Source organism: Anopheles nili, chromosome 2, assembly GCF_943737925.1.
Source record: "Anopheles nili chromosome 2, idAnoNiliSN_F5_01, whole genome shotgun sequence".
NCBI classification, from domain to species: domain Eukaryota; kingdom Metazoa; phylum Arthropoda; class Insecta; order Diptera; family Culicidae; genus Anopheles; species Anopheles nili.
The window spans coordinates 14,253,346-14,271,863 of record NC_071291.1 but is presented as its reverse complement, the minus strand read 5'-3'; the positions used below and the strand labels follow the sequence as shown (position 1 = coordinate 14,271,863).

General features: G+C 48.0%; 3 protein-coding genes across 3 annotated transcripts; all 3 read right to left on the bottom strand.

Moving 5' to 3' along the window:
* Nucleotides 1–198: 198 nt before the first annotated feature.
* LOC128730303 (transcription termination factor 5, mitochondrial) lies at nucleotides 199–1,990 on the bottom strand. The gene is made up of 4 exons (XM_053823346.1): nucleotides 1,891–1,990; nucleotides 857–1,829; nucleotides 560–784; nucleotides 199–469 (listed from the first exon to the last, which is right to left on the bottom strand). The coding sequence occupies exons 1-4, from the start codon at nucleotides 1,988–1,990 to the stop codon at nucleotides 199–201; spliced, it is 1,569 nt and encodes a 522-aa protein (XP_053679321.1).
* Nucleotides 1,991–2,065: 75 nt separating this feature from the next.
* Nucleotides 2,066–7,113, bottom strand: LOC128730284 (transportin-3). Its single transcript, XM_053823321.1, has 6 exons — nucleotides 7,000–7,113; nucleotides 5,453–6,532; nucleotides 5,216–5,382; nucleotides 4,746–4,802; nucleotides 3,317–4,663; nucleotides 2,066–3,242 (listed from the first exon to the last, which is right to left on the bottom strand). Exons 1-6 carry the CDS (start codon nucleotides 7,111–7,113, stop codon nucleotides 3,182–3,184), a joined length of 2,826 nt encoding a protein of 941 aa, XP_053679296.1. The 3' UTR covers nucleotides 2,066–3,181.
* Nucleotides 7,114–9,219: 2,106 nt separating this feature from the next.
* On the bottom strand, nucleotides 9,220–12,642 carry LOC128721025 (ras-related and estrogen-regulated growth inhibitor-like). The gene is made up of 5 exons (XM_053814729.1): nucleotides 12,582–12,642; nucleotides 9,981–10,037; nucleotides 9,822–9,898; nucleotides 9,576–9,757; nucleotides 9,220–9,478 (listed from the first exon to the last, which is right to left on the bottom strand). Exons 1-5 carry the CDS (start codon nucleotides 12,640–12,642, stop codon nucleotides 9,220–9,222), a joined length of 636 nt encoding a protein of 211 aa, XP_053670704.1.
* Nucleotides 12,643–18,518: the final 5,876 nt, after the last annotated feature.

Here is an 18,518-nt window from a genome sequence, read left to right as displayed (position 1 = left end):
TTAATCATTTACGAATTCTTTCGTGTTGAAAATAAATTCGTAATTTAATATGGGTTTGAATTCAGGGCTTCTTTGGTTGCTAGAGCGCTCAGCCCGTTTTAAGAATCATCAAGAAAAGAAACTCTAGAAAAATCACACTAGTTCACTTTATTCCTTAACAAGTCTATATCTACTTTCCATTCTCTTATATTTTAACAACTATCCGGAGGGGCTGGGAGGTTTCTTTCCAAATTTGTATTCATTACTCAAGCTAGCCGGGAGTTCTACGTTAATCGAGGAGCTTGAATCACTCTGTTGCATCTGCTCCGGCCACACTCCGTCGCCGGTGAAGTGGAAATCTAACTCCACCAGATAAAGCGCCAGTGCCAGCAATTGCGATTTGTTAGCTCTGTAAAATTCGACACCCAGTTCGTCTTGTAGCTTCTGATCGTCGTTGGTAAGCGCGAAGAGTTTCTCTTCTATCCGATTTCTACAGGCAAACATGAACACAAAAAAAAGAACAGATATTATTATTACTCGGAACAGTTCGACAATACAAGCAAAACCTATAGATACTTACAGTGGGTAGAGTAAGATGTGAACATTGTTGAGGATGTCTTCCAGAGAGTACTTTTTGTTTAGCAGCGCCTGTACAGTATCCTGCATTTGCACGATCGGTACGTGAAACCAATTAGGGTGGCGTTTCAGCTTTTGTAGCGCGATTTCACCGCTTTCTTTGAATATGTGCTTCAGAAAGTGGCCCGTATCTTTGCCTTTCGTTCGATCGCACCCTTCCCGAACGTACCTGGAGAAAAAAATATGGAATTTTATTGCAGATGATTGATTACGAGTGATAATTACATGCAGCTAAAGTCACCTCTCGAAATTGTGAGCATTACTCGACAGTACGTCCAGCGAGGCGCAGCGCACCTTAAGTTGTTGCAAGTACTCCAATCGTATTGTGGCCTTCGTTTGGTATTGTATCAATTTTAGAACTCGCGGATGCTTCGTCAGCACCTCAAACTCTTTCACATTCTTTAGCCGCTCAAGCCGGTATTGGATCGTTTTCGGTGATAGCGTAAGCACGGATAAACACTTCAGCACCTCGATGTCCGGTATGTTAAGCTGGTTCAAAATTTCGATAACCCTAGTAACGGAACTGTGATTCACCATCATCACTTTGGGATACTTTGCTACGACCTCCTTCAGGTCGACTCCACCGATCGTTGGTACTTCTTCGGGAAAACGCAGCAAGTTTTCCGGATCCGCATGCAAGAGGTACAAATTGGCAACCAATTTGTCACGGCTGAACTTATAATCGTATTGCAGAATATCAATAACGCGCTGGGTATGCCCGAAGCTTTTGTGTTTAATCTTAGAATACGATCTCCACAATTTCTCCAGGTCAGCTGTGCTTAAATCCAGCCGCTTCGCAAGGAACTCATTAAAGAACGCAATTCGCATTTCTTGCAGCAGCGTTTGATCGTCCCAGTGAAGCTTCGGTTCGACAGGACATTCGAACTGACGCTGCAGTTGCTCATACATATTGAGGTCTTTCGGAATCAAATTGTGGCGTTTTAGAACGTCGACGTTTTTACGCACCAGTTTGATATAGCTCTCGATGACGGTTAACGTTAGTGCTTCTACCATGCCACATTCCCTCAAAATTGTAGTGCGATTTTCAATCGTTATCAAATGATTGAACAAAATGCTGGGTTTTTCTAAGATTTCTTGCGGAGGTATGTACACGTACTTCAGGTAACTCAATTTCCTCACTGTTTCTTCCTTTTCCAACTCCATTAAATCTGGATGTTTAACCAACCATTTGTGCACCACTTTATAATCAACGCCTATAAAAAGAAACGGTCGTTTAATTGCAAACACGTGTTCGAAACGTAGCATTCATCCTACCTAGGTGAGGCGCATAAAGACGAGCTGTTTCTAAAACGGACAAATTTTCTTTCACAACTTTTTGGCACATTGTACGATAAAGCACTCGTAAACGAAGCATTTTCGCTCACAATATGTAACACAATCAAAAACCGGTCGGTGAATTTGTTTACTGTTTATTCTCGTTCATGGCGGATGTCAAAATCAGCTGATTGCAGATTCAAATTCGAATGTTTACGTCAAATCGGCCATAGGCCTGCGACCTATGAATTTGGTAGTTTTTCGAATCATTGTTTCGAAATCCAACCTCCAGCGTGCTAGCGTGTATTGTATTACAATTGATATTCAAACTTCCCGGCTTACCACAAACTGAAGTAAATAGTCGGAGAAGTGCTTTTGTAACTAAGAATATATTGTATCTACTTTCAAAGAGCAGCATTAGCACTCCAAGTTATGTGCAGTGCTTAACGTATCTAGAAACAGTACAACATATCACAGTTAAACTTATCCCATGGGACAGTCAAATAAACTTACAATACTCGAAAGATGAATCCGTGATAAGCGTTAACAAGGTGAGTTGAGTAGAAAATGTTGTTTATACGAGGTTTTCATGTTGTTTCGAATAATCGTGTTTTTTGTCTGTTTTCGCATACGTACCGCGCAAGTTCCATTGTGGTCAAAATAAATCCAACATAACAAAGTGAAACTACCATACTTCCATAGCTGTACATCAACGATCGATTTATAATCACTTTTATCATGGTAGTCAAAATAAAACGGATTGAGAAAAGGGCACAACTTTAGTGTCCTTTCGCGCCATCTCTTTACAGAAACCGGAGAAAGAGTTGCTGCTGGCTTGGTAAACGCAGCACATGCATTTCAAGAAGCGTCTTCGGTTGTTTTGGATCGCTTATTGCCTACAGGACGACTCGGTGTTACATTTGAATTTGTTAATTATTTGAAATATGTTTTCGTTAATATCTTCCGTGCGATTATCGCACACTTTCAACTTTCCTACGCCACATGATTATGTCGCACGTCGCCGCCATCGTCTTATGTGAACACTGAAGTCCACCGCCACATAAATTCAGCATGTTCGTCCGTCGTGCCTTTGTTCGCTTAAAACACTTTCCCGGTTTGGAAATCTTATACAATACGAACGCACTAACTGTAAGGAGTCTAAATCTATTTACAATCCTTTTTGCTTCACTATCAACACAGGGTATTCAGCTACTCTTGCACTAGAGAACTAGCTTCGGGGCACCCACTAGCTGTATCAGTCGCATTCGATTGCCGTTACAGCACAGCCCATCTATCGATAAAGCCGGGCGAAATCTTGCAGTAGCTGCGTCGTGGCCCGCGGTGTCTGAGAGCTAAAAAAAGATAAAATAAAAAATAAACCAATGGAATACACTAACAACGCGATACCACTAGAGCATACACTTACTTGACCACGTTCGACACGAATTGCACCATCTGTTCGTGCGTCACCGTGACCGAACCGCCGCTGTTCTTTTTCGGCAGCGAATCAACCGCCTTTTTCACGTACTCCTCCAGCTGGTGCGGGCTGTGCTGCTTGATTTCGACAAACACGTCCGCCACATCCGAGAGCATGTACGAGTGCAGACAAAAGACGGACGCGTACAGCAAGTTCATAATAAGCGCCTCGCCGTGCGACGCTAATATCGATTGCACGATCGGTTCCAGATCGTTGGGTCGATCATGGCGCAGCAGACTGCAGAAGAACCGCATCACAGATATGTTGGCATCCCGGTGATCGAGCGTGCACGCCAACAGGCCGCACTGGATGATCGGAGTGACGAGCGGCGACTGCAGGAACTGTATTGGTGCCCTTTGGATGAAACGCGTCGCCAGCCGGAAGAAGTCGTCCACCATGTCCGGGTGGTTCTTGAGGCCGTTCTCCATTTGCAGCACCCCGAATGTGGGCTCGATGAACGCCTGCAGCATGTTGAGCAGCCCTTGTGTGCAGCCATCCTCGAACGCAAACTCGTCCACCAGAATGCTGCCGAGATACAGCAAACAGCTGTGATTGTGCCCCGAGTAGATGGTGATGATTTGCTTCACGAGTGGCTCGAGTATGGGCATGGCCTGCTTCCCGATACACCGTATGGCGTACCGGATGCATCGCACAATGCGCTCCATGATTTTGGAATCGTTCTTATATCGTTCCAGCGCACGAGAAAGTACGTTCCAGTTGTTGATGATGACAAACGAGCACGGGTTCACTTCATTGCTCCGCACGGTCGGACTAACGTGCCGGTAGATGGCTGCTAACCGATCTAGCCAGAATGCCGGATCAGACCGGCACTTTTTGCCGTCCAGCCCGTCGTCGTCCCCGTTCGTCAATCGGCTGAGCGCTTCCACCTGGAAGCTGCACAGCTCCTGCATGGCTGGGGTCAACTGGGCGGCAGGTAGACGTCCGATGATGGTGGATATTCCCTTCAGCAGACCGATCGCGGAGTCTGTCTGGATGTCGAAACTGTCAAGACAGCGCGCGATCTCCATCAGGCCGCTAATGTGTCCGAGCATGTGCTTTTTGCACGTCGAGCAAATCGATTGCAGCGAATTTGCAGCCGCCGTGGCCAACCCGTTCTTCTGCTGCAACGCACACAGTAGAAAGTTCAGCACCGGCTGCAGCGTTTCCGGGTTTGAGTCGATCCAGTCGCACAGCTCGCCGAGTATGTTGATCGAGGTGTAGCGGATCGCGATGTGGCAGTTCTCTGGTAGATTCAGGATCGCCTCCACCACCTTTGGTACCACCTCGCTCTCCTCACTACAATGGAAGGGGGGAGAGAGAAAATAAAAAAACCATATGTAACCCTTAAACCATGTCGCTAGCAGCCAATTTTAATCACCAAAGCTGGTTGAACCTCGACGTTGGTATCTCACGCTCTCCCAATTCCATAATCTCTCTAGAAGATCCAAATAACACAAATCGCAAAAGTACATTAAAATTGTGTCCGATTCCATCGCCGGGAGCAAGTGATGTGGTGTGATAACGAGGAGAGGGAGTAAAGGAAAGTAGTAATGCTGCTCAGATCAAATGCTAGTTAGATCAACAAATGCATGCTACACTTCTAACTAAACCCTCGTTTTCGATTGTCCTACTCCCTTTGCTATTATTGCTACAGTGCAGGTGGCACCGCACCGCAAACAGAAACCCTCCCTGACAATGGTCAGCCAATCCGCAGACGGGAGGACTACCGTGTACGGCAGGCAACCAAGCGGGCCCAAGCAGAATAATAAGCGCTAGAAGTAGCAGAACCAAAAACTGGACCCTATGTTCAACGCTAAGCGAGCAAACAATTGGCCAGGCACTACTTACGGCAGGATGTTTCGCGCTACGTTCTGCATTATAAACAGCGCCGACTCGCTCGATTCCCACGTCACGTTGGGGCTTTGCAGAATCATAAACATCTGCTTGAAGCAGCTTATCGAGCTGATGATAAATACGACGTCCTTGATGATTTCTGAAACCTTGAACCGGAAGTCCTGAAATCGAACAAATAAATGGATTGTCAGTTTATTTGGCGTTCGTGGTATGGGGATTGCTTTAGCCTACCTTGAAGGATCCTCCCTCCTCCACCAGACCGTCGTGGTCCGCATCGAGTTGCGAATGCTTATACAGCGCCGCTACTAGACGCTCCACGTACGGCTTGAAGTGCGAATTGAGCAGGTAGTTGTCCCGCTGGTACAGATCCTCACTCAATCGATACCACATATTGAAGGTAATCTCGGCTACCTCGTAATCGTAGTGCCCAACGCAATTTAGCACCAGGTCCAGCGACTTGACGGAGTAGTGCGGGTTCTCTCCATCCGATAAGGCCACCATTCGCGTCAGGTTACTCTCCACCAGCACCGTGAACAACCGGCACAGGTTCATCGATTTGTCCAAATCCTCCTGCGCGACGGACATGTTGTACGCCTCCTCCAGGCACATGATGCCACCGAAGAGCTTTTCGTCCAAACCACCGCGCGAATTGTTCAGCTCCATACAAAGCAGCAGCGAACACAGACAATCCGTCGCCGATTCGTGCAGGTCCGGACTGGTGCCGGCGCTACTTAGCAGCTGGAAGCAGTACACGATGATCATACTGTCGCAGATCTCTGGCAACTTAAATGCATTGATTTGCACCCATGAGGTAAAACACTTCAGAATCTTGGACCGAAGCAGCTCGTTCTCGTTGCCGTTCACCAGGCACATTGTCAAATACTCGCCGACCAGGGTAGAGTCGGATTCCAGGTCAAGTAGAATCTCTTTCCGCCGGTTCGCGCCCAGCCGCAGATGCCGCGAGTTCACCTCCTCCGGGATGAGTGTCAAGAGTTCAATCAGGGCGTACATCATGTTCGGGTTGTTTGAGAAGCGTTGCAGCAGTGTCGCGACCGGTTTATGCCAGGAAGACATAAGCAGCGCAAGATCGGCCAGGGCCAGCGAAAGCTGCGTTACGATGACCGATTTCGTTTCTATCGTAATGTGGCTAAGATGCTCTACCAGTGACTGCCGCAGGGATTCGTGAGCGGTTTCAGGCAGCTCGTGGAAGCTATTCTGAATTTTGTTGCGCATCGTCTGCGCGGCGAACGTGCAGGAGTTAAGATCATGTTTCTGCCGCAGCAACTCATCGGCAATCTTCCAGGAATGGATCTACAACGAGAATGAATCAAATGAAACAAATAAAGCAAACATCCTGTGATGCATTCCATGCTGGCGGGTGACTTCGTAAAGCGAATAATTCAAAACACTTCGATGACCTTCAACTGGCGGGTAAATGAGTAGTAGTGAATCCTGCTTCGGATATGGGCGAAATATCCCCATTTTCTTGGTCATGCATCCCAACGGCTTCATATAATTTGCCATACAAAACGTATTTTTTCACGAAAAGTCGTATAGTTTCGCATTTGCGATGTATGCGAGCGCGAACGTTGCAAACGACCAGAAATGTTCCAGAACAAACCCTTCTTTGAGGTTATGATGCTGATTGTGAGCGAGAGCGAGACGGCTATCGAGAACGAGAGTTCCTTCACACCACAGACCTTGATGGTTTGCGTATTGCGCCCGGCCAGCCAGCCAGCAGGGTCCGTAGCTGAAAACGGTGATCGGACGACACTTACCGATTTTTGAAACTCCTCCAACCACTTCGAGGCTTTCTCCTTTTCCACTTTATTCGGATCATTGTACAGGGTGAAAACGCCTTGCAGGACTGCTTCTGCTGTTGGCGGTTCCATTTCAGCGATGCGACGAACGAACGAGCGTTTCTTGCCTTCTACTCCACTCCTTCCTGATGTCCGTCACGCTCAAACCCCCGGCTAACGAGCTGCAGAACCGCGTTGCCACAAACGTGCGGGAGCGAGATGGCAATCGATCCTCCTTTGAGGAACGGTGACACACACGCGCCACTCTCTCTTTCTAACGCGCCTTCAATTCCTTCTCGCCGTTTCCCGTACAAGATACCGTACGGACGGAAAACTTTTCCGCTTTTTACGGAGTAGCTTCTGGCAGTACTTATATTTGAATCAGCACTTTACAACCTAGTTCTACTATTTTCTAGTTTGGAAAACGTTTCTCCCGTCTAACGGATTCATTTCCAATTTTTTTCGATTTAATATCACCGTTCACAGATTTTCCAACTCGACTGGCTGATAGGGATGGGCACTTCAAACAGGAACGAATAATCCGATCCGGCCATTAAAGTAAACTCCAATCCGTACACTTGCGGAACGATTGCTCCTGCAGTTTTGAAATTTTATTACTGATGTTGAATATAACTGATTCTTTACTAGCATACTCTAAAAAATTGTGGAAACGATGACAAAATAGGAATGGTAAACTCAGACACAGGTGTCCACTCATCAGACTGAAGATAAACGAAGATGACATACACAACAATGCGGCTTTCCTATGTACCAGAAGCATACGAACGAATGCAGATAGCTGAGCACACCTTTGGAGTTGTCAATGTCTCTCTGGTCAAATGTAGGCCAATGGATTGATTTTAAAATACTCGCAAAGATGCTGCTAGCCAACCAGACATATTACAGCCCGTAGAAACTCCCATGACCAAATCTTCTGTCCCAACGGCTTTCATTCAAAGATTGCAGCATTTATGACTATTTCAGGCATCATATAAACATTAAAATATACAACAATTTTATTGAAAAACATGCAGCAACAATTTTTGTTTATTTCGGTACAGAAAATATAAATTGATCATCAAAAAGAATAACCTACTTATTGCGGCTTAAGTAATGATCCTTGCTCGTCCACCACTATCTGTGGGAGTTCGGTTGACAATTGGTTTGGCGAATTAAATGGCGGCAGTGTTGCCTGTCGCTAGAATCGCGATTTATCTAGATAATCTTTTCAAAATTTTCTCCCCGCTAAAATTATCCTATTTTCATTTTTTTATAAAGTATCTGAATTCAGCTCACTGTTCAGATTACTATTTACTTTCTTTCATACGATTTTGGTATTTTTAATTATCCTTGTGTTATTATTTTTTGTTCATGTTGAATGTGTTGCTATTTTCCGTACCGCATGCTCCACATGCAACTGCAATAGTTTTATTGTAACGTTTAGAACCTTGCATTCAGTCCGTCCGCACACAATTTATTTTAAAAAGTAATTGAAATGTTCTACGTTCTTATTCTCGGGAATCAGGCATACATTTCGCGAGATAGTGTTTGCTTAGCTTTTATAAAATGCAATAACTCTTACATGTAATGGATAGTACCGATAGTTTTCTTTCTTGATTTACATACTATGGTACCAAGTAGGAATATCAGTTCCCTTGAATGTAATTTCCAATTATTGTACAACGTTTGGTTCACACTTTTGCAATTTTCTTAAATATGTTGAACAAACCTTTGTTCATTCCTGGTTAGAATTTGTAGATGTTACCATATAAACGGTGTGTACGTGTTGCTGATAGAGTTACATAATCGAATATGCCTATAGGAACGCAATGCAACTTCGAGCTGATAAAACTTTGCCGAAATGTCGGCCGAAGGATAATTCATGCACATTACAAATCCAACACTGTCAACCGCAGATGAAATGTCTTACATGCTACAAGGGCGAGGGATAATCCCCCAGGAATGGCTGTATTTCTCTCACAGATGCTAGTTGCTATAAATCCTAGTCCAAATTCTACATCCTACAAGTTCCTTGGCTAGAACCGGAATCTTTTTTTTTCTCGTTCGATAAGGTACATATGTACAAAAAGAAGATAAAAATCGTAAATAAAAAAAAATGCTGCTTTTCTAAGGAAGGGCTGCTTTTCGATGGCTCGTGTCGTTCGAGACGCCGTAGGCGCTAGTAGTGACCGGCGGATGTCATATACTAAGCGATGGACGTTTCTTTCGTTCACCTTTGCTATTCTTGCCGAAGATGTTACCGAGCGCTTTCGAGACACTGTTCACGCCAAGTTTCCTCCGCATGGGCAGCGCCCGGAAAAGCTGCGTCGAGCGCGCCTCACGTATCAGCGAGTGGAACGCCAGCGATACTCCTGCGAAGTTTTCCGCGGCCGAAACCTCGTAGAACTGACACGAGTAACGGAACGACAGCTCCTGGCCGTCGTTTACTGAAATTTCCCTGCGAAATAAACGAGAAAGAACGCATAAGAAATCCGTTTCTCGACGCATCTGCCTTGGAGGAGATTCTTGAGGGTTTTGAAGAGACGCATCATTACCTCGCATGATCCAGATCGCTTTTATTTCCCAGCAAGAGCAGCGTGTAATACGAGGGTAGCTTCAGCTTGGTCAGCTGCTGCAGATAGTCGGCCGCCTCCTCGAAGCTCGCTTTATCACAGATCGAGTAGACGACCACGAACGCATCACCCCAGCGCAGATGCTCGTACAAGCAGCCACGTTTCTGAAACGAAACCGCACAACGTAAACTCGCTGACGTTACAGGACACTGACTGCGCTAAACTTACATCACATCGGGAAGTGTCCATGATCTCCACCTCGGTCGTAATATTATCGTAGGTGACACTGTGCCGGTAGAGGAAGTCTGCAAGCGAAAAGATCGTATCAAGCATATTGAACCTTCGTCGCGAATTCTGGACAGAATCCCCGGACGCATTCTTGCTTACCTCGCGCCGAACTGTACTCGCCAATGTAACGCTTCGTGAGGTAACGCACCGTGACGGCTGTGGAATGTAAAGCGTACCATTAGTGCATTATTCCACACGTCTGCTAGCACGCCCTTTTTCGGTAAGGATCTCCCGGATGGCCTTCGGCGCTCGGTGCTGTTGACGTGCTGGCGATTGATGGACGCGTACACACGTCTTGCAAGGGCCCTGCTCGGGTGGGTAGAATGGTGAAATTGTTCTCGAAAAAGGGAACCACGAGAACGTTGCCCTACCGCGGTTGGCTTCTAGCAGGTCGCGCCCTCACATCGAAACCGAACGCTACGTTTATGGTGGCTTCACGCAAGCTCCAGCTCAGACCATAGATGTCGCCGTTTGGTGGCGGTGAAACTCGACGAGCTCGGTTCATTCCGGTTCTTGGTGGAAGCCGAGTAAAGCTGTCGAAATAGCGGCAGCTGCCGATCGGAGCAGGAACGTGGCATGATTGCCGTTTTTGGAAGCAACGTGCGGTCAACGTTGATCAACTTCATCTGGCACGTCGAGATGACGCACGCAAGACGACTCGCGAGTACTAGCCAATAACGGATCTCCCTAGCGAATAGGTGCACCATCGGAGCATCGATGCGTTGTGAAAATGGCTTAGAAGTTAGCGTTCAAACTGACCACGGATCGTGCGCGTTTGATGGTATGTTTCATAAGCCCTATTTTGAGCATGAGCATGCTTCAATCCGCTATACATCAGGTGAACCGACTCGCACGCGACTCAAGTACACAAGTTCCCTTGCATGGTACTTCAATTCTCGGCAGGCTCGGCCAACAAACAATGTTATCAGGAGCGATTTTCAGTTAGAAAGAGCGCATTGTTCGACGTCACGCATTCGTTGTGCAACATCCTTCCCAGGCACCGTTAACCAAAAACAACCAAACTCAGCCCCCCGGGATGATGCATCGCGCGAGATAACTTCCATTCATTGAGCGCTACCCCAACGAATCCTTAACGACATCACGGACCGCAGGCCCGCCACCGAGACATGTGGCACAAAAGTTTGTCCGTATACATAATTTGTAACAGTTTGACTTTCGTGAACTGGCCGCATTGGGTTGTGGAATCGCTCGTCATTTATCTCGCCATTGTTGCGCCGTCGTGCTCCTTGCTGCCGGTCGAGGCTGCACCCAGTTGCCTCGCCCAATGTGGACTCTTCCTTGCCCGGTGTGCCTTGCCTTGGGAACGATTTCGGGGATCCTGCTTATTTTGCTTGCCTTTTGGCTCGATGAAAGAAAAATCTTCCAGATCTCTTTATTATCGAGCAAGCAACCGTCTGCACCGTCCGAGAGAGTGTATCGAAAAAATTGATCACTTTAAGAGGAAAAAGTAAGCGTCCAACGTTCGTCCCAACTCTCCCAGTGCCACGGTGTGGTGCCTTTCAGTTGTTTTAATTTAAAGTCTTCTCGTGCCCTTCGCGAAGGGATCTCGCACGTTGGCTTGCGCGAGATCCCACGAGGTGCGTATGTAGGTCGAAGTTGAACGAAACGCATTGAATTCCGTTCGAACGCCCCCCCCCCCTCCCCTATCCTCCTACCGGCAACCCACCCGCACATTCCACGACGCTCCCTAATGACCCAGCGCCGGCGTGAAGGGTTTTCGAATTATTAATTACGATTTATCACGCTTCAATAATCGAACCGTTTCGGTGGACGTCCAGCGTCGCCGTCGTCGAGTTTTCACCCTCGATCGGCCGATAAAGATAAGGGTGGCATCGATCGGTGGTGGTGGCGGCGACGGCACAGAAAGTGGCCTCGAGTCGTAGTCTGGCCCGTTACACGTGCACGTGATCGAAAATGCCGCCAGCGAGTACGTACGCGCTCCATTCCCGGCCAGCTTTTGGAAGTGCCGATCGGTGAAACCGTTTTCACTGACCACGGGTCTAATGGTTCGAGTGACACCGTTTCGGTTCAAGGTTTCCGTGAGGTATTCGAACGAAATTTCACTCGCAGGTGGCGAGCGTTCAAGGTCGATTCGCGAATTTAATGAATAAATTAAGCACGGGAAATTGTGCGAAAAACACACACACATCCATTCGAGGGGAGAAAAGACTCGTTTGACTAGGGAAAATGTCCAACCTGCGTTGGTTCGAAATGCACGCAAATCAGCACGATGCGCCACATTTAATCACGATCGTCACTTTTCATCCATCCCAACGGTGGATCTGTCGCCCGTGGAAAGTCCCCGGACCGGGAGACCCCATTTTCTCCAATTCTGTAAGTGCCTTTCCGCCGATGCGACCCGGCACCTGTTGCATCTGGGCGACGACACCGGCGCAATTAGGTTATTACAATTTTTACTCCAACCGACCGTCGCGGCTCGGAATGTCAGCCGAGTCCGGTTGCATTAGACCGATGGCTCGTCGAGGACCGGGCATGAAAATAGGCTAATCGATTTCCCCGGTCGAGCGGGTGGCAACGTGCGACATTCCCAGCTCATTCCCAGCCCATTCCCAGACGACGTTAAATGCGCTTCTCGGGACGCGAACCGATAACCGTAACAATGAGCATAAAATAAAAATAAGCGATTCCAACCCGCTTCGGCCCTACGCTTACGCTTACCTGATTTGCCCACTTTGGCGCTGCCAATGACGACCACCTTGAGCTTGTTTAAATTCGTCATTCCTGCGGTTTGGGTTTTGGTAGCCGGACCTGGGACCGCCGTTCGACTCGCTGGCCCGCGTCTGAGCTTTCGCGTGTAGGTTTTCTTTTCTCTCGCGCCTCGTCGTCCTCGTGATCGTCCGCGTGGACGTATGTCGTGAAGGAGTTCTTGCTTGCTGAATTTCAATTAAAGCCCCGCTTCGTCGAGAGTGCGTGTGCGGTGGTTGGCTCAGTGCTGGTTGGAGTCGTTCCTTTAAGCCTGGCGGTGCCTTAGAGGGATGTACCCAACCAGGACGGTAGCTCGATCGACACCGGGTGTCGCCATTCTATCAGGGTGTTTGCAACAGTCCGCACCAACGGTAGCCAACGTTACGGTTGTGATCGATCAGGACCGTTGTGTCCGTTCGCCTTTTTAATGAGACACTTCCTGCGATCGAAGTCGGTGTGGATAGAACTCTACTGCGGCTAGATAACGAAAGAGCAAAGAGTGTGGTTGAGAAAGCGAAACGGGCGCGTCTGTCGAGCACGGCATTGAGTCATGTGAGTTTAGATATGCAAACAAAACGACATGTGAGAAAAAAAACATGGAACTGGACTGCTGGAGGAATGGACGGAGGAAAAAAAAGCGACGCGGAATGAGAACATGTACCGAGGAATTGGAAAAGTCCAGACACCGCAACGCACCAGCAGCCCGATCGCAGAAGATAGCCCGATGAAGGCTCAGCTCGGGAGAATCCCGACAGCGAACAGCGCCCGGATGCGATGGGATGCTGTGCGCAAAGTGTAACATATTTTAATTAGGATGAATTTAATTCCCATTTTCACGATGATCGTGCGGCGTTTGGGCTGCGAGCCGGTGTGGGTTTTGAAAATAGTTGCCATTCCGAGGAATCGTCGCGGGCTCCGAGCGCGTTTCGTTTCACCATCGCTTTGCGCACGTTTGCGCCACGCCAGTGGCCTGATTTTGCATTGCACCGCAACGAGGTTAACCGAGGCGCTTGGGGACGCGCAATTTTTGCATAATTTTAATAGATGCGATTGTAAATCTAAACAGCAACAACCGCGCGCACGGAGCGCACGGTGCAGCAAGATTTACTACGCTCCGAAAATGACGCGCCCAGGTCGCCGATCGGGGCTGGGGTCTGGGGCATTTGGGGTGGATGAGCTCTGGCGGGAAAATGCTGAACATGCTTTGCCGGATCAGCCGAGCTGCATCTGCATGCTCGTGCAATGGAATTTGTTTCGAAACGATGCTCTTCCCGTGTCCGTGTGTCCCAGTGTGACCCTGCTTGTACTAGGCGGGTTTTTATTTCTTCTCCATTAAACTGGTACATTGCAGCCAATGCGAGGGATAGATCTAAGCGGTGGGGAAAAACGATCGAACGGCTCGAAGGGAAATGCTCCACCATTGCTACACAGGTCTACCACAACGGAGCTCTTGGAGTAAGGATTTTTCTCATCCAACATATTATCCCTATTTTTCGATTCGATTTTTGAACTTAAATGAGTTCAATGTGATAAAGTGAACAGAAAAGGAAATAGGTTTCACACAACGGTTTCTTGCGAACATGTCGAAAAAAAACCCATTCATTTGTCCTCCCATTTCTTTCGATTGTGACAGCAACGTCCCCCAGATATCGATTTTGAGCTGCATCGCACGTACCGCGAGCAGCAGTACAATTGCAAGATTATTCCACGCTTTTGCTGCAACTTTAACAAACAACCTCGAACAATGGGCAATGGGCCCCCCCCCCCCCCGTACATGTCCAGCATGATGTCCCGACACCGGCTCGATGGCCCTTGTTCGTCATTATTCATAATTGTTATCATCACCATTACGAAAGCTACCGGCGTTGGGTCAGCTGCTCGTCGTGACATAACAGTAAAACAGCCAAACGACCTGGCACGCGGTGAATAATCGAGCGTAATATTATTGTTATTATGTGGGAAAGCAATAACCCGCCGGTGCGCGGGAAGGAAATGGAAGAAAATGTGAAATAAAACACCAAAATGTCCACTGGAACCGGCCCGCCCGTTGTTCCTGTGCCGCGCGATCGTTCGATCGTGCCTCAAATGGGAGTTGTTTTCCATCGCGTAGTTGGAAGAAGATAAAAAAACCCCCCGAACGCTCAAGATTTCGATTTTGGGGATTTCGATTAACGGCTTCGATGAGGGCAAACGCAAGATAAACGTCGCTCGGTGCAATAAGAAGGCCGATTACAAACGAACCCCATTAGCGGTAAGCGTGAAGCCATCGATGACTGTTGGCGTTGGTGCAGGGGATGCATTTCCAGCTCGTTGTATCTCACCCCATCGCGATCGTTTTGTTCGGAGTTTCAGATGGTGGGAGAGAAGGCACACACACACACAAAAATGATAAACAAGCCGCGAAAGGGTAATCGAAAGGCCGGAATGCGAAATGGACCGACCGAAATGAGTTTATTATTGAATTACCCCAAAACCGTTCATTACTCGTAATGGAAATTGAAAATAAAAGGCCGGCCCGCCTTGTGCCACCGCACGCATTCCTTTGCGAGCGTGCCACCGAGGGTGGCGATGTAATCCCAGGTTCCAGTCATCCCGATGATGGACAGCGAAGGCTGGGACACGGCGGAAACGGAATGCCGGAATAAAAATGGAGTAAATTCGCGAAGGGGCTCGTAAATATCGGAAATGGACGGAGCGGTTCCGCACGATGTACATAAAATCACCCGAATGGGGTGCCTTTATGCGCGCACGGCGTCTATAAATCTCGCGGACAAATTATTTCAGCATAATGGGGGTGTATAATAATTTCAACATGCCATTACGAGGCGCGCGTGCATTGGAGACCCATATCCTGTTTGCTGGGAATCATTTAAAGCGCAACCATGACAGCTGTTCGAACTTTATGATTTCAGCGTTCTATTTTACAGCATTCTACAGCGTTTCATTGTGTAGAGTGCCCACAGCTGCATGTATCGCTGCTCACCGATCGATCAACCTGACGATGAACCCTTGAGCGGTGTGTAACGCCCGCGAGCCATCAATTCATCGCCTTAGCGCTGTAAAAGGTCAGGTGTGAAAAGTAACATCCCCGGACAGGAACACAATTTGATGTCATAAACAAAATTAACGAGCTTCCATTAACGGCGCGCAAACGGCCGCACTCGAGACGATCAAGTGCACTTTAGGGTGCATCCCAAGCGCCCATGGCGTTTGGTGGATGTTGTAAATTTGAGTATATCACTCGTCTCATCCAACTCTCCGAGGTCGCTAACCACAGTGAACTCAGCCCGTCCCCGAAAGGACACGAAAGGATGCGATCGGAACACTTCCTACTCACATTTGCTGGAGACCGATGTCGCTGGAACGTGTGCATTTTCGTGGCCTCTAGCCAACCGGTGGAAATAAATAACCGTTTGACATTTATTTATGTTCTGATTTAAGCTAAAAAGTCGCCACATTCCACGGTGGTATGCCGTTCTCGGGACAACGGGTAACGTCTTCGCCGGCGTGCTATCGCCCTCGATCGAGACCTGGAGCAATTTCGTTGAGCCGACACGCGGTTTCGGTGTTTTGGGTGCGCATAATTTATGCGCCGGGTTGAATCTGGGTGGGTTTTTGCAAAAACTTCAAAAATTTCTCCAATCACGATCGGGGAGTGAAGCTCGAATGGATGAGGGGGTTTTTTTTTCGCACCCCAACACACAACTATCCCTACGCGCTATCCGTGGCGGACGATCGTGCTTTCTATTGATCTCGGATGGTTTATGGGCTCATCGTTGAAAGTTCAGCCAGCGTCAACGAAGGGGATAAAAAAGGCCGCAGTTTCGAAGCAGGCTATGGACAATGACCCCGGTGTGGCTTGAGTTTGATGGACTACGTAAAGATTGCCGAGAAATGGATCAAGCCAGCGAATGGGAAGCGAGCCAAATGGACATTCTACGTTTGGGTACGGACCGAATTGATAGAATACTGATTTATAGAGCTTTTTTCTGGTGGTCCTGTTCCCGCCACCGGATGACAGCTGCATATACAGCATGGGCACTGAGTAGGTCTTTTATCGTATAATTATATAGTTTATTTATGATACTTTCAATCGATTAAGCTTTGAATGTCTCTGCGAAAATTATTGTATAATAAAAATCTTTAAAGGTTACTAAAGGAAAAGCAAATCGCACTAATTAATAATTTTCTGTAACTATATGTTACAACATACCTTTAGAAGGTAGTTTAAAATGAATAAATTAATAGATTCCAATCACTGTTTTAAGATGACTTCATTTGCTGAATACTATGCTCCGGGGTGTGGAAACTCCCATCAACATCCATTGATCCATTGGAGCAAATGATTTCTCACCTCGAACTGCTTCTCGCTTTGAGGTGCGTTAAAACATGTGCATCATTTGGATTCGCTATGCGAGCACATATATACTGGGCCCATTCCAAAACATTCAACAGTACCAAATGCAACCGAAAGTGCAAATGCGACGTTTCGCTGGAAGCGATGTGTGCCGGCGCCACAGTTGACGCTCACACCGACCGCGTGCTATAAATAGTCACCGCGGCTGCAGACCGTGCTTATGAAAAATGAAATGAAAAAGAGACAGAGCGAGAGAAAAGCCTACACACATTTATCGCACCGATAAATATGCAAAATCAAACGAACGGGCAACCATAATCGATCCAAGCCGAGTCTGCACCGAGGTTTCGCATCCCACAACAGCGCGCCGCGACGGATCTGGAGCTGGAACCGAAACTGCACACGCTGCGCCACTGGACCGAAACACGGGGGGGTTCGTCGCTTTCCCGCACGCGCAAGTCTCTCGTTTGCCTTAGGCTTTAGCCACCATCCGATCGGCTTCCACTGCTCTACGGATTGCACCCAGCCCCGGCCCAAAGGGGGGGATTGAGTTGTAGGAGTACATAATTTGCAAATTGAGCGTAATATTTTGCGATAAATCATAGCTTTTTTCGTACCGCCACTTGCCGCTCCCGCCTTTGTGGCCCCGTGGGCATTCATTAGATAGAAAACCGGGGCTCAGCCGGCGCTTGCAGACGATGGCTCTTGTCTGCACCTCGTTGGGTTCGTTTAAGTTTATGTTTAACCAAATGGGTCTAACCGTTTGTTCGGTGGTGGTGGTGGGCGGGTGCCTTGCCGAAAGGGGTGCATCGGTCCGCAACCCTTTTCCATCCACAAAAACCCGAGCGAGTGGGTGAGCGCTAGTTTTCGGAAACCTTCGCCACTGGGCAGGCGCACCAGTGGGCTTCGATCGAGCAATTTATTATTCGCTCCCGATTCCATTTCGATTTCCTGCATTGTTGCCAGTTCGAATGGGGGGGGGGGGAGAGGATTGCGGGATGGTTGTGGTGGGGGACACCGTCGTGGGAGAACCGAACAGTCGATCAGTCGGCACGATCGAATGCATTTCGGTGCATTTTGGACCGAGTGACTCACTCGCTAACTCGTGCCCGTGGAAAAAGGGCCACCGGGGAAAGGATTTAATAATTTATTTACTGACCGTTACGCCGCCCACGAACCGGGTGGGCTTTGCGGTCGGGCGCACGGATCTATCATTAGCTTAAGTTTAATCCCGAGTTCAAGCAAGGCAGACAACGTAGACGATAACAATGCACCGAAAGCTCACGATAGAGCAACCCGCAACGAACGAACGAGTGCAGTTACGCGCATTTCTGTGCAGTTTTGCCACCATTTTTGCAACCCGCTGAAAACCACCCCATGGGTGGCCCCTTTTGCTACCCAAACGTACCGTCATTGAACGCACCAGAAACGAGACGGACGATGAAAACGGGCGATGCAGGAAACGCGATCACACTGTGCGCCGGGTCACCGGGGTGGGAAAGCGATAAGCTTTAATGAGCTTTTCATTTCCATTTGGACCTCCGCCAGCCACC